This window comes from Setaria viridis, chromosome 1 (assembly GCF_005286985.2).
Source record: "Setaria viridis chromosome 1, Setaria_viridis_v4.0, whole genome shotgun sequence".
Taxonomy (NCBI): Eukaryota; Viridiplantae; Streptophyta; class Magnoliopsida; order Poales; family Poaceae; genus Setaria; species Setaria viridis.
Genome location: NC_048263.2, coordinates 2,274,407 through 2,294,661, shown reverse-complemented (window position 1 = coordinate 2,294,661; position 20,255 = coordinate 2,274,407). Strand labels below are relative to the sequence as shown.

General features: G+C 42.8%; 1 protein-coding gene across 9 annotated transcripts; it reads left to right on the top strand.

The window, feature by feature from the left end:
- The first annotated feature begins 6,954 nt into the window (after positions 1-6,954).
- LOC117849406 (probable LRR receptor-like serine/threonine-protein kinase At1g53440) lies at positions 6,955-16,632 on the top strand. Of its 9 annotated transcripts, none has more exons than XM_034730977.2 (27): positions 7,076-7,202; positions 7,879-8,100; positions 8,172-8,232; positions 8,328-8,667; positions 8,801-8,972; positions 9,075-9,146; positions 9,221-9,289; positions 9,382-9,453; positions 9,559-9,630; positions 10,113-10,184; positions 10,262-10,333; positions 10,439-10,510; positions 10,618-10,689; positions 10,770-10,841; positions 11,229-11,300; positions 11,440-11,517; positions 11,649-11,708; positions 11,790-11,828; positions 11,918-11,967; positions 12,069-12,439; positions 12,768-12,963; positions 13,089-13,214; positions 14,121-14,275; positions 14,759-14,969; positions 15,101-15,335; positions 15,531-15,681; positions 15,899-16,632. In XM_034730977.2, exons 5-27 carry the CDS (start codon positions 8,950-8,952, stop codon positions 16,262-16,264), a joined length of 2,778 nt encoding a protein of 925 aa, XP_034586868.1. In that variant the 5' UTR covers positions 7,076-7,202; positions 7,879-8,100; positions 8,172-8,232; positions 8,328-8,667; positions 8,801-8,949; the 3' UTR covers positions 16,265-16,632. The 9 variants fall into 9 exon arrangements, 4 of the variants coding, with proteins under 4 accessions (XP_034586848.1, XP_034586843.1, XP_034586868.1 ...); XM_072294360.1 differs by having other exon boundaries at positions 8,322-8,667; XR_004638997.2 differs by lacking the exons at positions 7,879-8,100; positions 8,172-8,232; positions 8,328-8,667 and having other exon boundaries at positions 6,955-7,202; positions 15,110-15,169; positions 15,899-16,040.
- Positions 16,633-20,255: the final 3,623 nt, after the last annotated feature.

Genomic DNA, 20,255 nt, shown 5'->3' with positions numbered 1-20,255 from the left:
ACAATCTAGTGACTCCTGTCGTACACGAGAGCGATACAACCAGAACAACCAAACACAACCTCGCATGATTCAGGCCGACAGCAAAATGCAACCAAACAAACCTTCCTGTATCACTCTATTCCGTCTCCCACGATCCAGAACAACCGGTCCGTTCTGGACGGTCCGGACCGGAGCAACCAATCACGCCCTTAGTGACCTTCCCTCCCCGCGCAGTCCCGTGCCGTGGGCCGTGCGTGCGCACACACGTCCGTCCACCTCCACCTGAGCACCTAGCTCACGTCTCTCTCTTAGTTTGTTGCTCTTTGCGCAGCGCGCGGCGGAGCAGGTACGGCTTGCAACAGCGGCGCGCGTACGTCCCACCGCCCATCATACCAAAAATCATATCGGGGGAACGGACGGCGCGTGACTGCCTGGGGGAATCCATCCCTCCTGGCCTCCAGGCCTCCCACGCTGTTGCCGTTGCGGCCGGCCGGCGTTTCGTCTCGGCTTGCTGCCTTGAGAGTGCTGGGGTTGTGGTTGTCCGTGTCTGAGGGGTTCCATCCTGCCTGGTGGGTCGCTTCTTTTATGCATTTGGTTCCAGGCGAAGGAGGGGCCAGGGCCAGGAGAAAAAGGAGCTGCATGCAGCCAGCCAGCCAGCCAGGACATGAGCATCATCATCCCGGAAAGGAAGTGTGGATCAGGAAAAGGAGTCGGGGTGGTTCGCGGTGCTCGATCGTCATCCGGCCGGGGCCGGGGCAACACTTTGGGCTCGCCGATTGGCCCCAGTACTAAATTTTGTATTCTCTCGCCTGTCCCGGCCCAACCGCTTTCGCCGCCGTGGCCGACAACGACGTGTCCGCCCTCGGCCCGGCGTGCCTAGCTACATCAACGCACCCAGGGACCAGGGCACGTGGCGGCCAAGCCGAGCTCGACCATCTCGACCGAACCGTAGCGTCAACGTTGTCCGTCGTGTTGTCCCTCAGTCCGTTGTTATCTCATCTCTCGCGGGAACTCGCCTCGGGATCTTAGTTTGTCCATGGTATGAACCTGTTAGGTACGGTGCAACCGTGGAAGGAGGGAGAGCAGCGTACTTGGAGCTCGGAGCTACTCCTTCCGTCCTAAATTACTATTCATTTTAATTTTTTTAGATACATAACTTTTTATTATGTATGTAGATATAGTGTATATTTATGTGCATATCAAAATTTATGTACATAGAAAAATCAAAATTATATAAAAAGTCAAAACGAATAGTAATTTGAGACGGAAGGGTAGCCAGCAAGCTCCCTCGTGAATCTTGACGATATTCTAGTGATGCTAAGTTGGTAACACAGTGAGCATCTCCTGCGATGGTAACACACTGGTTGATGGCTTAGTATATTGATGAACGGGGAGGAGAGTGTCCTGCACGTAATACGTGTATATGCAACGACGACGGCATCATCACTTCTTGTCAAACAAGGAAATTAAAGAAAGGGCGAGCGCACTTTGAGCTTTCCACATCCGTGGTGTCGTGTCACGTCATCTCGGGGGTGATACCGTGCTTAATCAACCACTTTTTAGTAGTAAAGTAGTATAGCAACTAAATAAAACAAGTGGTTTAGTTTGCGGCTGGAGGGGTGACCAAGTAGGCGCAAGCGCGAGCGGATGGAGCTAGTGGGACCCGGGGCTCCCGCGGCCATGAGCACAGAATCCGGCAGATATGGCTGTCACGAACAGACCCAAAGGGAGTAGGCCGGGCAACACCTCGCGCCCGACCGTTGGTGCCCGAGAACGACGTGCCCCCGGCCGGCATGCTGATGATGGCTGCGCCGCACAATCGCGGCCGGGTACGTGGCGGCCAGGCCCCAATTGTCTCGTCCCTCGATCAGCCAGCCGTAGCATAGCATCTGTGGTTTTAGCTTTTAGCTACTTCTAGGCACTGTTGTTATCTCTTTCCAGATCTCGTCATCATCATGTAATCTTTGCCAAAAGTAGGGGGGAAAGGGCGCTGCAAGCGTACGCGTGCGTGTACGTCACAGGTACTCAATACCTACTTTGGCTACTGCCTGGAGACGGACTCGTTCGACTGCCAATAAACCGTGATGAGTGATGACTGTAGTCTGACTATCGGGTATGTACTCCTGTATACAGTCTGACCGGAATATGACAACTCTCGAGGCGTTTTTCTTTCTTTCGAAATAATCATGGTCGATATCACAGTCGTCGACGGTGGTTGACATCAACAGCTCGAAGTTGTCAAAAATTCGTATTGGCTTCGCATTCTAGCTAGGATGAGCTCATGCACGGAACACCGGCCCACTATGCCTTAGGCCCAGTCGAACGTCCAAACCAAATGCACACCACACACACCCTCAGTCAGTGTGCTTGCCGCTACGGCCCAAGTCTCTTTCTTCGAAATCTGAGCCAAGCTCGGCAAAAATATTGGGCCACGTCACCTCCAAACTTCGACCGTTGGATCTCCTGCTGGGTCGCATCGGACGGACGGTCTAGAGGCTCCGCTCAATCACTCTCTCGCGACGTTTCGCGAGCAGGCAGGTGAGCACGCTGCGCGCACGGCTCCTCCGCCGGCCGGCCGGCCCTTCCTCCCCCTCCAGCGGTGGGACGACCTCCAGCATCCCACCGCATTTCTGATATTCCGTGCGCCCTCCCTCCATTTCGCAGCCTCTTCTCGTCATCGAGTCGCATAGCAGTGGCTGCGAGCAGGAAAGAGGTGATGCGGCGGGGGCATGATGGGAGGAGTAGAAGAAAAGGCGGGCCGCGCAGCGCACTTGCGCCTTGGCCTCCGCCGCGCTACGGTGCTGGCTTGTCTCGCCGACGGCGCGGTCTCGACTCGTTGGAGCCACGCTGTATGCTGTCGTCGAACCCACCTCCTCTGTCCTCTCCCCTTCCGCAGCATGTGGACCGATGTCGTCAAGCACCGCTGCAACCAATGTGGTGGTCGGTGGGTGTTCCGAACCTGATAAGGGGCCACTACAGGCTATAAGTTCCTCTTCCATATTCTTCTCTGCTCCGTCTCTAACAGTTGCTGCTCACCAAACGTTCGATCAAATGTCTGAGAGACGGAGTTTACTCTCGAGCTCTTTGCTTAGCATTGCCTCCATGGCAGCTGCTGGCTTGGTGCTTTCTTCTTTGCAGGCACTGCCGTATGCTGCTCTGGGAAGGATGGACTAGGCAACTGGCCAAGCCTCTCTTTGCTGCAATATGCGCTTGTGTCGAGAAGATGAACAGTGATCAAGCTAGCTAGTTGTTGACGAAGTTAACACTGGAGCATCCAAATAATTTTCCAAGTTCATAGGAAAAATTGATAGATCTTAAAATTCTAAATCATGTCATATAGCTTTTACCATGTGCCACTCTCCAATCTGAAATTACCAATCAGAACGTATTTAAGCTTAATAATTCCAATGCTGAAACAAATTATAGAAAAAAATTGCTGAAAGTACTTATACTGGCCACTGTTTTACCCATTTCTTCCAGGTTACGGCTTAGAGTTGTGTGATGTCCTCAAGCTTGATTCAAAGAAGCCTAACCATTCTTCAAGTTGAATCTCTGATTGATTCAAGTTCTGGAGAAGAGAGAGCTTCAGGTGAACCTTACTGGAAGTTCTGCACATGCTCCTAAATTCGGGCATTATTGTCCTAATTCCAAATACTCCCGAGTTCTGGCATTACAGTTCTCATGGGATGAGAAGGCTGAGGCTTCATGCACATAAAATGCTTCTTCCCTTACTGTTAAAAATAAAATGATCAAAGCTGTTGTTCCTCAGCTATTTTCTTTCAAGTTGCAAATTCTTGATGCACTAAGGAATAATACAACTCAAATGCCCAACGGCTCGAATGTTCAGTGTGCCTTGGTAATATGTAGTAGACATTTAATACTTTATACCCCAACCAAATAATCAAAAAGGGTGATAGCATAACAGTAATTGACAAACAACTTGTCAAATGGTAGTTTCTTTTTAAAAAAATAAAAGAATACCAAGCGTGTATATAGCTCTAGTATTTGAGCTTATGTTTATGTATTGCAGTTACTTGACTGTTGAAACTCACTTCACGTAAATATAATAGTAACTTTGTTTATATGTACTCAAATTACAAATTAAACTCTTGAGAAAGATCCAAACTCGATAAAAAAAACCCAGCTATACATGTTTCTAAATCTGCTGGCATTATGGTTCTAACTCCAGACGCTCCCACAAATTTGGACCACTGCAGAAGAGTAGACTCCAAATGAAATATCTGAAGGCACCAATTTTCAGAAAGGGATTTTATCAATCAATAAGCTAATGCAGAGAAATCTAACACCTACATGTGTTTTTGTCTGTTTCTCGTATTAACTTTTGCAGCCACTTATGTTCTCAGATTATATGTCAAGTCTTTGAATCTTTTATATGCCTTTGCCTTCAGCTTAGCACGAACATTTTGCATGACATGATCTTTCTGTGCCACAATCTTTTCTTTCAAAATGTATATGTGGCATCAGTCATCGCACCACAAGACTTACATGCTACTTTTCCATCAAATTCTGAATCTTTTGGACCCCACACAAAATTACTACTGGCCAGCTTGAAGATGGCGCGGCAACGCCGCGCCCTGTGATTTCTAGTTGATTCAGAAACTCCGAACATCATCGGCGCTTCATCTTTTCTTTCCCTCTGTTTTCCTACCCCCCCCCCCCCCCCCCCTCCTTTTTCTGAACATGCATTTGTTCTGTCTGAAAAATGAATCATGTCGAGCTGAATTGGACGCGTGTGCAGGAAAGATAAATCGGTTTCACAAATGAAGAAAACGTACGGGCCCACCTTCGTCTCTTGCAGATTTCCATGTTATTAAAGCAATCTCCTGCAAAATTTATTAAATTGAACTAGAAAACATTCCATTGATTTCCTCATCAAATGACCCGTAGCCTCTGAAACAAGTTAGAACTCTGTATATTGCTGTACAAGTAAATGCCCGTGGTGCAACGTTAATCACGCTGCCCTACTTTTGGCAAAATCGATCTGGTACCCATCTCATGTACTTTCATTGTTCTGTTCAGTGATATATTTTAGTCAATACAAAGTTTTATCTCTTTCGCAAAAAAAAAAAGACAAAGTTTTATCTGCTTGTCTATTCTTGAACCTGATCGACAAAGTAGGCCCCTGCATTCCTTCCCTTTTCATGCTGCATGCACCAAGACTCGGTTATTTCACACCCGTTCGGACTCTGCTTGAGTATGGTTTCGTTTACGAGTTTTGCATGTGAGCTGACGGTGTGAGTGCATTCTATTTGAACATGTGCTCGATGAAGGCCATGCCAAGGTACTAATTTCTCTGTTCTGCTCATCAGTGTGGCACTGGCACATTACGGTCGTGGCCATTCTTCTTTGCAGCCATTGTACGGTGCCAGTCTAAGCATGTTGAAAGATCAATAACCACCTGCTTCTTTGCTACTGTACCTACCATTTCACCACCCTGTTGCTTCCTCGCCATATCCTCGGTCAGATTTTTGGTCGCGGCATGGGCGGCTAGCACTGTAATAACATCCGGTCGACGACGAGATCAATTCAAGGTAGGCGGCCAAAGTTGGCACTGAAAGAAGCAGTGGACTGTATAAGCAGTTGCAGCACACGGCCGGTATAAGCAGTGGACTGAAGAGAAGCGTCAAAGAAAGGTCAGAGTGGGTAGGCACTGCCACACTCGTCTTCTCTGCTTCGTCTCTTTTCCCCAAGCGCATATCGATCTGCATCAGCTCATGTGCGCGTGCCACAAAACGATCTGGTTGCGCTGCGGCTGTGTTCTCAATTCCACGAGATAGAGATGACCAGCAGGGTCAGGGCAATGTCACAGAAAGCTAAAAACCGCACCGGGCGGTAACCTGAATCCTGCCAGGCTGGGACCGTGTGTGACTTGAGTTGCGACGGACACGAACATCACGTAATGTCCTCGGCATACAATTCACAAACTAAGCTTTTTATCATGTGAATTATGTTTTAAATTTATTTATATTGCTGCTTCCGCTGCTACCTATACTGAATCGTGAATATGAGTATTTTATATTATGTTAGCTATGGATTTTTGTCTTAGTTTGTTAAATATGGACCGGCTCAAATTCTACGTAGAAGTATGTATTATGGACCATTAAAACTACATCCGCTCATGCTCCATACCATCTCTGACATCAAAAGAATCTAGACGGACTTTGCTTTTTAACCAAACCCTTCTATTGGTAAGTTCGAAATTGGAGGTACTCATATTTTTCCAACCTAACCTACTATTGTAATTACAAATTTCATAAAATAATTGGACCTAACTGACATCAATAACATTGTTTAATACTCCCTTTGTCTTAAACATATGTCATTTAGGATAAGAAGTACCTAAAAAGCATAATTATATGCCTGTAGAACTTTCCGCAAAATGGTGAAACAACTCGAAATATGGGTTTATCTTATTGTTTAGGCTCTGTTTAGTATACTTTCCAAGCAAACCACAATATAACCCTAGCTGTGTTGCAAGTTTGATGGACAGATTGCCTGCCAGACTTTTTCAAGTCCAGACACAAAATCATTATGCGAATGAAGTATGCCAAAAACCCCTTATATGAACGAAAGCTGACCCTAACAAAGGGTGGCACATTGCATGCCAAACTCTTGGCGTGGCATGTTCCATGCACGAAACCAAACATACCCTTAATTATGAAAATGTTATTTTTAATGCCCGCAATTCACTATTTTTTAAGGTGATTTTTTATCAGGATAAATTTGAATTTCGGTGGAATAACACTAGAGGTAATGCTGAACAAAATGATAAAATTTTGGTACAAAATTTTATTTTTAGTGGAAAAAATAATAAACTGAAAGGTGCAGGAGGTTTTGGTTGGTCGGCTCACCGACGGTGACCATAGTCTAGTTTGCGGGCGCCCATCCATGATCCATCCATCCACGGCGGTGACCAAAAGGATCTCAGGTCAATTCCCGAGGCGGCGGCTCCTTCCGTGGTGCTGTGCCAGACTGCCAGGGAACAAAACCAGGCAAGAAGGAGATATTCTGAGTCGCTCTCGCTCACGCGCAGACAAACGAAGCTCACACGCCTACCCGCCAAGCTAGCGGGATGGGAGGAGGCGGCTACCACTGCGGCGTTGTGGTTCTGCTCCGCCGCCTCTTCCTCCTGCTCCTGGGCCTCGGCTGCAGCATCGGCGGCCGGTGCTGGGCGCAGGCTACTCGGCTGCCGCAGCAAGAAGGTGAGGGGGCACCACTACCCAATTCTTAGAGCAACGCTAGTTTTTTTTAGCAAAACGTTTTGGTTGGTGGTTTTAATTTGCTCTGTGGAAATCCAAGTCTGTTCCTTTTTGATTGAGCTCCTGAATGGAATTTCTATCTCCTACTCTGCAAGAGTGAGGAATTGAAACTACTCCTCAAATAGTCGGTTGAGATAACAGGTGTGGATAAAAAAATTGACGGCGAAGTTTTTTTGTTCCCTTAAGTTCTTGAAGCTTATGAACAACATTAGCTCTCCTCATATACGGAATCTGTCACACATCTTTGTTCTATTTTGGTTGATGCACCCCAGACTCATGCATTCTTTGATGATTGCACTTGGGTCAAAAACGTACCAACAACTACTTTTCTGATACAGAATCAATCTAAAGTTCCTGCTTACATGGCAAGAACGCAATCCAGTTTCGCTTGATGCGAGGGCCATCTGTGAATTTGCTAGTTCTCTCGGGCACCACTGAAAAATCCAATGTTATACTAGGGTATTACCGTATTAGCGCAGATAGGATAGCACCTTTAATCCATTGCGCACGTCGAACTTTCTTCCTCAACATTAGGTCGGTTCCCTCCACTTGCCTGGCGATCCAATCAACTAATCCTCTCGACCAATTTTCACCTTTGACTGGCGCGTTCTTCTCCAAGAATCCCAACTTACGCTCCATGAGGCATGCTCAGGCCTGCGGGCAGGTGGCTCGCGGCCAACTTGCTCTGGTCCAGTGGGTGGCGCACGCCAAGTGTTTGACGAAATGGTCAAATGCGGAGGGTGCATCCGGGCCGTTTGCGTCGCTGTGCTGAGCTGGCCGGATTGTTGGTTTTGTCGGCAACGCGTGCTAAGGGGTTTTGCCGTGACCACCGGTACCTACGGTATGTTGCACATCCTAGGCTTCTGCATGTGCTGCTCGGTCATGACTGTTGCTGACTTGTGAGAGGTTCAGGTGCTGGCAAAGCTAAAGTGACTAATGGACCGAAGGTGGTGGGTTGAGTTGTTGTGAAAAGGTATGGCCTTCTAAGTACAGTGGTCACAACAAGCACTGCCATATATGCATTGCAAGATTTGTAACAGTCTCAGTTGCTGCCTGATTAAGGAGCAGGTGCTCGAAGACAACCGACAGTGAGAGGCTTGCACATTTACGCTAGGGCAATTATATGGCCTTTCTGCTACTGCGAGATTGCTGAGATCTAAGTGCTGGTGCTCTGGCACATGCTCATAAGTGATAAAGATTAGGTGGCTGGAGGTTGATAGCATCAAACCAAGGAATACTTTTGACATATATCGAAGCAGATGGACCAAAGCTGCCCTCTCCTTTTCCTCTGCCGTTCTAAATATTTGGTTCTTGGAATGTTTCATAGAAGTTCTGTGGAATAAACTAATTGTGACTACCCTGCAATGTTCTTGATCCGGGGATGCTTCATGTTCGCCTTATTACTCCGGTACCGTTTATTTATAAATTTTGATTTCCAGGGAAGTAAATTTCCAGCTAAGTTTTGTGCATACCAAATTGCATTTTTTTAACGATATACCAAATTACATTGGGCAAAATTTGAATTGCCTTTGCCTTTTCAGTTGAAGCGCTCAAAGGAATAGCAACCAAGCTTAACAAGACGGACTGGGACTTCAACGTGGATCCATGCAGTGCATCAGGAAATTGGGTCAATTCCCCCACCAAATTTCTTATCAGCAATGTGACATGTGATTGTTCATTCAAGAACCACATGGAATGTCACGTTATCAGCTTGTAAGACATCTTAGGCACGCCTGAATCCATTAGAACTGTTCCACTGTATTCATTTTGTACTTGAATGTTATCGCATCACGCCTTTGTTTATACACATGACAGGCAGCTTAGGCGTCAGAATCTCAGTGGAGTTCTACCTGAAGAAGTTTTGAATCTTACTTATTTGCGACATCTGTAAGTCCATCAAGCTACCTGAGTTTCAGGATATTCACTGTACATCTGGAAAAACTGGTTTGCACTCCTTGCAGTGACTTGCCACGCAACTTCATTCAAGGACCAATTCCAGCATCCTGGGCAAGCCTACCTGTTTTTAATCTGTATGTCTTGTGCTGCTCCCACCATATTGTCACAACTCACAAGCATGCGTGTATATGTGCGTCCTTTATTAACATTCTAGTACATTCTACAGGTCTCTGCAGGGAAATCGCATATCTGGAAGACTACCTAAGGAACTTGGACGCATGCCCATGTTGAAATCTATGTGAGTTGTGCCTGCACTACAATTGCAAGTACCTGCAACTTTGTGGAGGTAAAATTGGAAGATACAAAGAGCTAACTATGATAACCTAATAACAAATTTCCTCAGCGTGCTAGAAAGTAATCAGATTGAGGGCCCTATTCCACCAGAGCTGGGTAATATCATCAGCTTGGAGAGATTGTAAGCTCTTGTTTCCACTCGGTCAAAATTCTTGTACTGATTCCTTTTGTTGTAAATTCTAAAATCCATATGTAGATCTTTATCTGAGGAAGTTTATTGTTACAACCAAGATGACTATAATTCAATTGGCAGTTGTTTTACCCCTTTTAAGAAAATCTTCAGCAACTCTGAATCTTGGCATGGCTTGAGATTGGTCAAGTAGCCATATGTTAGTAGCATCAAAGCGTCAATGATGTGTAAATGTTCCATTATAGTTTATGTGAGTTATCATAACTGAACTGTAAGGAATTAGCATAAACAAAATGAAGTAATCCTCTCTTTTTCCCTTGGCATGCTGTTAAATTTTATTGATTCTCCCTTGACATGCTGTTAAATTTTATTGATTCAAAATGTCATGAGTTGATATTTAAATAAATTGTTGTTTCTTCACCATTAACCATTGTACAGAGTTTCTTGAATCACTACTCATTTTTCTCTTACAGTTTCATTTCTGCAAATAACATCACAGGAGAGTTGCCCCCAACGTTTTCCAGGCTGACAAATATGACAGACTTGTATGTCCCATTCATATTAATCGTGTAAAGTTCTTGCATCTCAAGCAAGTTCTAACTTTTCGTTTGAATAATTGCAGTCGTATTGATGGGACCAGTATCTCAGGGAAAATACCCAGCTTCATTAAGAATTGGCAGCGCGTGAACAGAATGTTAGTTCTTCTCTGATATAAAACATTCTCGACCTTCAAGTGAATCAAAAAGTTTTTTCTTCATTTATTCTCATTTGCATATTAATCCCTCTCTTCATTTTCCAGAGACATGCAGGGTACCTTGATGAGTGGACCTATTCCTCAAGAAATTTCCTTGCTAAAGAACTTGACAGAACTGTATGAACATTCTACGTTCTGTTTTGTAACTACTTGTAGTTTTATGTTGTAGTGGGAATCTGGTATTTAAATAGGAATGTAATTGACCGAAGGTTTTGCATCATCAGGAGGGTGACTGATTTGAGTGGACCAAGCATGAAATTTCCTCCCTTACAAAATGCGCTGCACCTTACAGAATTGTGAGTTCATGTTTCTGAGATTTTTGCTATCTTACCAGAAATCATTCCCACTAGAATACTGAATTCCCTTTGATTTACAGGGTCCTAAGAAATTGCTCCATCTATGGTGAAATACCTTCTTACCTTGGACTAATGCAGTACCTTAAAGTCTTGTAAGTAATCTTTGCCTGATCATTTCACTTAATTTTCCATTTGTAATGTTTAATATCAATGTGATTATAACAAAAAGATGGGGGTGCATGTTTAGCTCTGTTTGGATGGAAGGAATAGTTGTTCTTAGGTAAAATACGGGTGGAGAAAGCTTTGGCACTCTTAATGTTGCTATATTTTCCTATGTTATTAAACACTTGTCTCCTCTTTTTTCTGTGTGTACCTTTATCATTAGTAATTCTGATGTGCATCCATAGTCTATTATCCAGTTCATATTTGTCTTTGCGGGGTATTACAGGGTGCATTATAGATTATTTTTCTCATAACAATGGACATGGTCCCATTAATCCTTGATCATATTCTTAATCATTATGGTCTTCTATTTTCAGAGATATAAGCTTCAACAAGTTGACCGGTCAAATCCCAATAAATTTTCAAGGAATGACAGCACTACAATATTTGTGAGATATTCATTCTGTAATACTATTATTTTAATTTCCAACTTTTGCTTGTGTTTTGTACAATTGGATTTGTATCCTGCACTGAGTTTCACCTTTAATTTTCTGATGGAACCTCATTTCAATTCGTGCAAATTATTAGGTACCTGACTAGCAATATGCTGACAGGAGATTTGCCTGATTGGATGTTGAAAAACAGGGCAAGCAATAAAAAAAACATGTGCGTATCGTACAGCGTAGTACTTCTCTATTGACAGACTATTTGCATCCATATGTTCCTGCACTAGCATTTAATTTCTCTTTCATCTTGATCTATTTCTTCTTCCATGACAGTTGATTAATGTTGTGCAGGGATATATCGTATAATGACTTCACGGGTAACCCTCCATCTGAGTGCCAGCAAGCAAATGTGTATGTGCATTTCAAAGATCCTCACATACAATTAGCTTTGTTTTCCATGGTGCTCACATAGCTTGTACGTTGCAATTGCAGAAATATGGTGTCAAGCTTTTCATCTTCAAATGACAATTCGTAAGACCCTATGCAGAACAATTTCTATTATCAAATATCCATGAAAAAAATAAATTCTAAAATGGTTTTTGGTTATATGTTTTTACCAGATTGCAGCCATGTTTAAGAAAGAATCTTCCTTGCATGGGCAAACCACGCGGTAAGTTCACTTATTTATAGAATATTGGATAGCAGTCCCTATGCTGAGAACTGAGTTTTAAATATCTTAGAGTGTTGAATATTTCATTCATATATATTCAGATTCCTCCCTGTTCATCAATTGTGGCGGTAAAAGTGTTACGGTGGATGGGGTTACCTACAAGGATGACTCGTCCCAAATTGGAACATCAACCTTTGTTTTATCTAATGATAAGAAATGGGCATACAGTAGCACAGGTGATTTTGTGGGTAACGAGAATGCTGACTATATTGCTAGAAACACATCGGAATTAACCCTGGCTCATCCTGAGCTATACACTGAAGCTCGTCTCGTATCTCTCTCTCTGAAATACTATGGCCTTTGCATGGATAATGGTGAATATATGGTAAAGCTTCATTTTGCTGAGATTGTGTTCACAGAAGATCATACTTATTCCAGTAACGGCAAGCGTGTTTTTGATGTCTTCATCCAGGTATAGTTTCTGTAATATCTAGCAGTTGGTGTTTCCAGCCTGTTACCAGTTGATTCATGTGAATATAAGCAATTTATCAAGGATTAGCATTCTACAATCTAAAAGCAGTTGCTGTATTACAATCCAACTGAGAAAATGAACCCCTATACTAAAGTTGTAAACATCAAAAGTCTTATAAGGTTTATTTCTTGCTGCTGTAATAACCTCTATTCAAACTTTTTATAATAGTTTTGTTTCTATTGTACTTGAAAAGTTCACAGAATACATTATACAGGATTATTTTTTTTTCTAATAGATTGTTTACTGAACTTTGCAACAACTTTTTCAGGGTGCTAAAGTATTGGGGGACTTTAACATTCAAGATGAGGCTGGTGGTGTCCGTCGTGCAATTACCAAATATTTTGCAACCAACATTACAGAGAATACACTGGAAATTCACTTATATTGGGGAGGCAAAGGTAGCACAGCGATACCTTATCGGGGCATGTATGGTCCACTGATCTCAGCCATATCGGTAACTCAGAGTGAGTAGTTCGCTCCCCAGATGACCTTTTCTCTTCACAAATTTCGTGATCTATCTTTTTAAAAATGTTTTTGCAACCTTATTTTCTCATACGCTTGGAAATTAGCTAATTCAGTATCGGTACAGCTCGCAGGAACCATCGTGGAGTCTCAACTGGAGTGGTGATCGCCATAATAGCTGTACCATGTTTGGCTGTCATACTCCTGCTTATAGCCTGCTATTTCAAAATCTGGAAAAGGAAGAATGTTATAGGTAACAATGAGTTCATCTTCTTAAATATACGTTTCCGTTCCAAGTCATTTTATAATTTTTGTATTAACATGCATGGTGGGTTCATTTTCTGTCACTGGTTCAGCATGTTTCTTATCAGTTTATAATTTCTGTATTAGCATATGTGGTTACTTTTAAAAAAAAACAATTGATTTGAGAAAAACTAAAATGTGGCTTATATGTGCTATTTTCTTTGTTAGTCCTTCAGGGAATTTATGCCATGTACACATCACATCAAATACAGTAGTTGAATAAAATGAACAAAAAGTATCCATTTGTCACCTCTAATGCTCTCTGTGGTCTCAGAAAAACATTGGGCCTTGTCTGAACAATCCTGATCTGTTTGTTCAGACCAGAAAAATGTTTGTTGTTATGCATAACATAAAAGTTACTGTTTTAACTCTCCATGTATAATTATTTTTCTTGTCTTAGAGTTAACGACACTAATGGTGTTTAGTTTGTTCTGTTCATGTTTTGTGGTATGAGTATTTGCGGCGATATGAAAACCTTTCATATTTAGAAAATTTATTGTTCTACATGATTTTGTTTATGATCGTGAATTAGGGAAGATTTCACATTTACATAATTTTTTTTGAGGTAAATGCAGTTACATAATGAACTAAGATTCATGTTCAACATAGTTTAAGGGCTGTTTTTCCAACCTTTTGGGTTTGCCAGGCTTGTAAACTTAAGTCATGGCCAAGAATTATCAACTTACAGGACATGTTTTAGGGTGTCTAAGTAACTTCTATGTGCAATGTGCAATTAGTTAGTTTATGCCACAAGTCTAAGCTTCGAAAATAAATCTTGTTTTCCAATGAGGTATTCAAATCATTGTTGTATTTCTGTCATGAAGCGTTCATATTTTACTGTCATGTGTCATCACAGGTAGACATTTCTGCAACCAAGGAAGGAAAACTACTATTTCAGAGCTTCAAACACGGGCACAGTATTTCTTTACCTTGAAAGAGATTGAGCATGCAACAAAACATTTTGATCCTGCAAATAAAATAGGTGAGGGTGGCTTTGGACCTGTTTACAAGGTAAAAAAAAAGAACTTTAAGATCCTCTCCCTTCTGGTGGCAAGGAGAAAATAATGTTCTTCATCACCTCATTTATTAATACATTTTCACATAAATTGCTTCCTCATCTAATTGTTTGAGTTGCCAAATACCACAACATAGTAATCTAGAAAGATAGCACTCAGAAATTATCTTTTCCTAATGATTGAGGTGGTTGTTAGCTCTGCTGAAATTAGAAAACCATCAGTTGGTAACCTTTTTATTTCCAAAGAAAATGATGGATAATTTGTTTACAGTCTTCAAGGTAAGCAACTCATCACGACTTACTCAGAGGGTCAAGATACGGGTAAACAGATTTACAAAGCAATTATCAAGGGAAATCAAACCATTAGTAGCTGTGCAACTAGCATTTTAGTTCGCCATCTTTTTGTTTCCTCTCCTTTGATAAATATCTATGCGATTATTTCAGAGTTATAAAACACTCTGTAAACCTCTCGTCTTCAGGGTACACTAGCAGATGGTACTGCTATTGCAGTAAAAAAGCTGTCCTCGAAATCAAGCCAAGGAAATCGTGAGTTTTTAAATGAGACAGGAATAATATTTACTCTAAGGCATCCAAACCTTGTGAGGCTCTTTGGTTGTTGTATTGATGGGGATCAGCTTCTTCTGATATATGAATTCTTGGAAAATAATAGTCTTGGTCGTGCACTTTTTGGTAAGCCTTCATAAATTTTTGTATTCTAAAATTGTATATTCTTGCTCTGAAATGGATTTGTCTCAAGTTAATTAGTACAACACTCTAAAGCTAGCAAGCGCATCCTGTTCTAATAATAAGACATTTCTTAGGTCGTGCAGAACACAAGCTGAAATTAGACTGGCCAACAAGGTACAACATCTGCCTTGGGACTGCAAAAGGTCTGGTCTATCTCCACGAAGAGTCTACACTAAAAATAATCCACAGAGATATTAAACCATCAAATATTCTTCTTGATGAAAAGCTGCAGCCTAAAATATCAGATTTTGGCTTGGCTAAACTGAATGATGACTCTGGTCCTGTGAGCACTCGGATCGCTGGAACAGTGTAAGCTGTTTGTCTAGTTGCTGTTGATCCTTTAATTTTTCTATTGTAGCGATCGCTTAACCTTCTAAAAGAGTCCCATACTTTGAGCTAGTACAACTGTATAAAGCTTCCTATGTATAATGGTATTTTTATATGGACACATTAAGTTAATGCCCACTATGCCTGATGCTATTGTGGTGGTTTTCGTGGTTTCAGTGGTTATATGGCTCCTGAATATGCCACAAGAGGTTGCTTGACACGTAAAGCGGACATCTACAGTTATGGAGTGGTGACACTAGAAATTGTTAGTGGAATGAGCAATACGAATAGCGTGTCAAATGAAGAATATCTGCACCTTCTTGATTGGGTATGAATATTTTCTTTTGCTGCCTTTCTGTCCTTCAGGACATGGTTTTCATAATTAACACAATAAAGTTTAATTTCATTTTACGTGACAAGATTACTTAGAACCCTGTCTTCTGTAAAGCTACTGTTAAATTTGCGTAGCTTTTAATGATAGTTGGGCTGTTTTTTTTTTGTTCAAACAATTGATTCACTATTCCTTTTACGTTAACCTCGCTCAGGCTGAAGGATTGAAGCAGCAAGGGAGGCTGCTTGAAGTTGTTGATCGGCGTCTTGGTTCTGACTACTCGCAAGAACAGGCACTGAGGCTGCTGAACGTAGCTCTCCTATGTACAAGCACGTTACCAACCCAGCGGCCAAGAATGTCTTCAGTTGTGAAGATGCTTTGCGGTCAGATCCCAATTGAGGTCTCACCTGACGATGCCGATCTGATTGAAGACTTACATATCGCCCAACCCCACCACTCCTTGAATAACAGCCAAATAGATTGGTCCCAGATACCATCAAGTGATTGTTCAATCTTGCTCCACGACAGCAAGGACAGTGGCTGCTTACCATCTTCGAGTTCCTCTTCTCTGAAGCTGTGAGCTGCAATGCCAAGAATAGCCACTAAAGTTCATGGCGTCGGCAGTTTTTTTGTCCGATGCAGCAGTTGTACATAGGCGAAGATTTGGTGGTTTGGATGCTTCAAATTCAATCGTAGCGTATTGCCCGTCGAAACGAAATGTTTTCGAGTCTGTGTACTGATTGGTGATGGGGATGCTTCAAATTCAATCGTAGCATAGGCAGGCAGGCTGGAGCTTGGACGGAATTTGTATTTGTCATCTGTGTACCCTGGTTAACCTTTCGTATCCAGATAATGTAAAGTACTAGGGAAGAATTCCAATGTGTATATCTAGTAAATTTGTTGTCTGTTATACAGAAAATTAGAAAATGGACGACAATTCAGCGCAAACTTGTTGCTCCAACTTCTGTAGCTGCTTCAGATGACCAGTTATGCTATCCATGTTGTCTTCATAGTCGTGTTACTTTGGCCGCATCACATGGAAAATGATTAACTTATGAGTTATATTACCCATTTCATGGTCGCAGAGTGTCCCACTTCCATGTCAGCAGAGGCGGAGCCAGAAGCTAAATTTTTTCCTTTATTAGGAGGACCAACAGAAATTTGGGCGAATTCACGTATGAGGCACCGGGCTGGAAGATGTTGTAGTTTGTATGCAGTGGGCTGGGCCGTTTTAAACCACGGGCTGATTTCCATCGTAACAAGCCGATCCATCCGTGACAAGCTGATTGCCAACTAGTAATAAAAAAGAAAGTGAAGAAGAAGATGACACTGCAACAACATGCATTATGAGTTTGTGGCACGTCGATCACAGTCTTTATCGAGAGAGAATTTTCCACTTCAGAGACCGTCAGACTGTGCATTCATCTGTTTTCATTGGAGGAATATATGCATTAGATTATTGTCTGTTTGTGAGCCGTGTGAATCTTATCGTCGGCAAAAAAGTGGGGCCCCGCACTGGCCTGCCTTCCCTTTCCATGGTACTACATGGTGATCCGGACAGCTAACCGACCAAGCGCTGGTGGGGGCCACTTTATCATTTCAGGTCTCGTTTAGTTACCTGAAAATCCTAACTTTGGTACTATGCAAAAAGACGATTCCCCATCACATCAAACTTACGGTACATGCATGGAGTACTGAATGTAGACGAAATCAAAAACTAATTGCACAGTTTGGTTGTACTTTGCGAGACGAATCTTTTGAGCCTAATTAGTCAATATTTGGACAATAATTCACAAATACAAACGAAACGCTACAGTATGCTACAGTGCTGGCATAGTGATTTTGGTCAACTAGGGCCTCATTTCGTTTTCACTGTTGCTTCTTACAGCTACGATTTCGATACGTAATTCTTCACCATCGTGGGTGATGGAGTGTACTGACGACGGCGAACAGCAATTCTACAGCAACATGAACTGGATGGAACCAAAGCATTATATTACTCATTTCGTTTTTTTTAAAAAAAACATTACTCATTCTGCACAATACACATGTTTTAACCTTTTCTTTTTAAAACGTGGGGACGTGGGGTGAGTGATCGAGAGTATTTTAGTTCGTGCACCATTGTTTAGATGCTTTGATTTACAAGTGGTGAGCTCATGATTGACATCAGTGATGGTCCATTGCGGTAATATAATGACGACATTCCACGGACAGATGCTGGTCCAAGCTTGCGGAACGACCAACCTGCTTCACTAGAAGAAAAGAATTAAACTTGCTCCTAAGTGCGTTCTGCACTAAGAGTAGTATGCTTGATGAGCAAAAAAGCATGAGTTTGATCGACGTTTACTTACGCGCTGACCGGTCTATGATGAATGTTCAGAACCTCAAAGCTAAGATGACTGAGCCCCAAACTGCCAACTACTGCTACTTGCCACCTAATAATTGAACACTTCACCGGTCATTGTTCTCAGCATGCACGTACGTCAACCGTCCTGAAGCCAGATCAGCTTCCTGCGGCTTCATCATGTATCCTCCTCGGTGGTATGATATGGGTTAGTTGTATAAAAGAAATCTAGCTAATCGGCTAAAGTATACTTCAGTTTAATACAAGTTTGTGCGCGGTGACTGGTATTACCAGTGTAACTGCACTACTGCTGTCTGCTACAGCAAAGTATGGCAACGTAGATCAGACCGGGCAGTGGAGCCGGAGCTCGCCGGCGGCGGCCGAGATGAAGTCAGAGGTAGATGGAGCAAGTTGCCACTGAACGCCCAACCACCATGTTCAGAGCAAGTGGCAGAGGCAGTGGGCTACTCTTCTCTTCTCGTCTTTTTAATTATTAATCTGCTGACCAGATGGCCGATGATGCGGTGAATTGTTATACTATGTTTTTTAGTGTGATCTTTCTGAATTCTGACTGAGCCGTGGTGGATCCAACCCAACGGTTTCATTTCATGTTGTAAACACATTGCATTGGTAGCAGGGAGTTGCCAGAATTCTTGTTATTGGCATCCAATCCACTTTCGCAGCTTAGGAAAGCAGGATCCTCTGTTGACGTTGCAACCACAGGACCGGAGAATTGAAGCAGCCAATAATGTGGGAGGAATCATGGTGGAGCTGGTGCTATACTGCTATACTAGTCTCAACTCCTTTTTGCACGCTGGAAGCAGTAACAAGAATGCGTTGATGCATGTGTATATAATATATACTCCCTCCGTTCCAAATTATAAGTCATTCTAACTTTTTTGGAGAGTTAAATCATCTCAAATTTGATCAAATTTATACAATAAAGTATTAACATTCATGGTACCAAATAGGTACCATTAGTTTTTTCATTAAATATATTTTCATAGTATATCTATTCGGTGCCATAAACTTTTATGATCCTCTCTATAATTTTGATCAAACATAAAATGATTTGACTCTCCAAGAAAATTGGAATGACTTATAATTTGGAACGGAGGAAGTATGTAACCATGAACCTCAGATAAATGCGCCAAACGAAACTAGCTCGCTACTAGTCGTAGGCACTGCAACTTTTTTCCCGGTGCTGGAAAAATGGGGCATATATAGCAGCAGGCTAGCATTGAGCTTTCCATTTCCGAATTCCGATCCATTCCATAGTTGCTGTTGCTGGGACGTGCTAGGGTTCATTTACAGTTCTCAGCTCGATCTGTGCATACAGGCAGCACGTGCATGCCCCTGCTGCTGCATGTGCATCTGGGCAGCCCGCTTCGTTCCAGCATAGCTCCAAGGCCGCGTACGAAATTCGGTTAGCTCATAATAGGCTTGGTGTCAATCGACGAGAGAATGTTTTGGGGACTTGCTGCTGGTCTCGACGATCATGTGTGCGCGTCTTTTGTTGAATCCTCCTTGCTTCATAGTCACCGGAGAGTCCATCATCAAGAGTCCAAGTAATTCGGTATCCTACAACTGGGTCGACTTAGCTTTATTTGCTGCACGTCATCAGTCGTATTTTTGACTTGTCTAGCAAAACAAAAAAAAAAAAACAAGCCAAGATGAGACGACGTGTTTTCCACTAGCATTGAGCATTCCGTTCCATTCTTGCTGTTGAGCATATCAGCTAGTAGCATTGAGCATTCCGTTCCATTCTTGCTGTTGCTGGCACATGCTAGCTAGGGTTCATTCTTCCATTCATGGTTGATGCCCGATCCTTTTACAGTTCTCAGCTCTCTGTGCGTCCCCTTCAATTCATGCTGCTGCACGTGCACGTGGGCAGAATGGAGCTGCTTCTGCTTCCAGTAACTCCAACGCCACGTGCCGGCACGCAGGAGGAATTCGATCACGTGCGTGGTACATACGTAGTATCTGGAATCGAACGGCTGCTGGCTGGGTGCCCTGAACCTGACCGGCGTTGATCCGGTAGCAGTAGCAGCCCAGTCGTGCCAGGCTGCCAGCCTCTCCAGACACCGTGTAGAATTAAACCGCATCAGCTAGCCACCTACCGGCGGAGAGCGACATTTTTGTACATGATAGATGCTGCAAGTTATGATCTTAGGGCTAGTTTTTCTCCATCCAAGGTAATTTTTCTCCATCCAAATATCCAATAGTG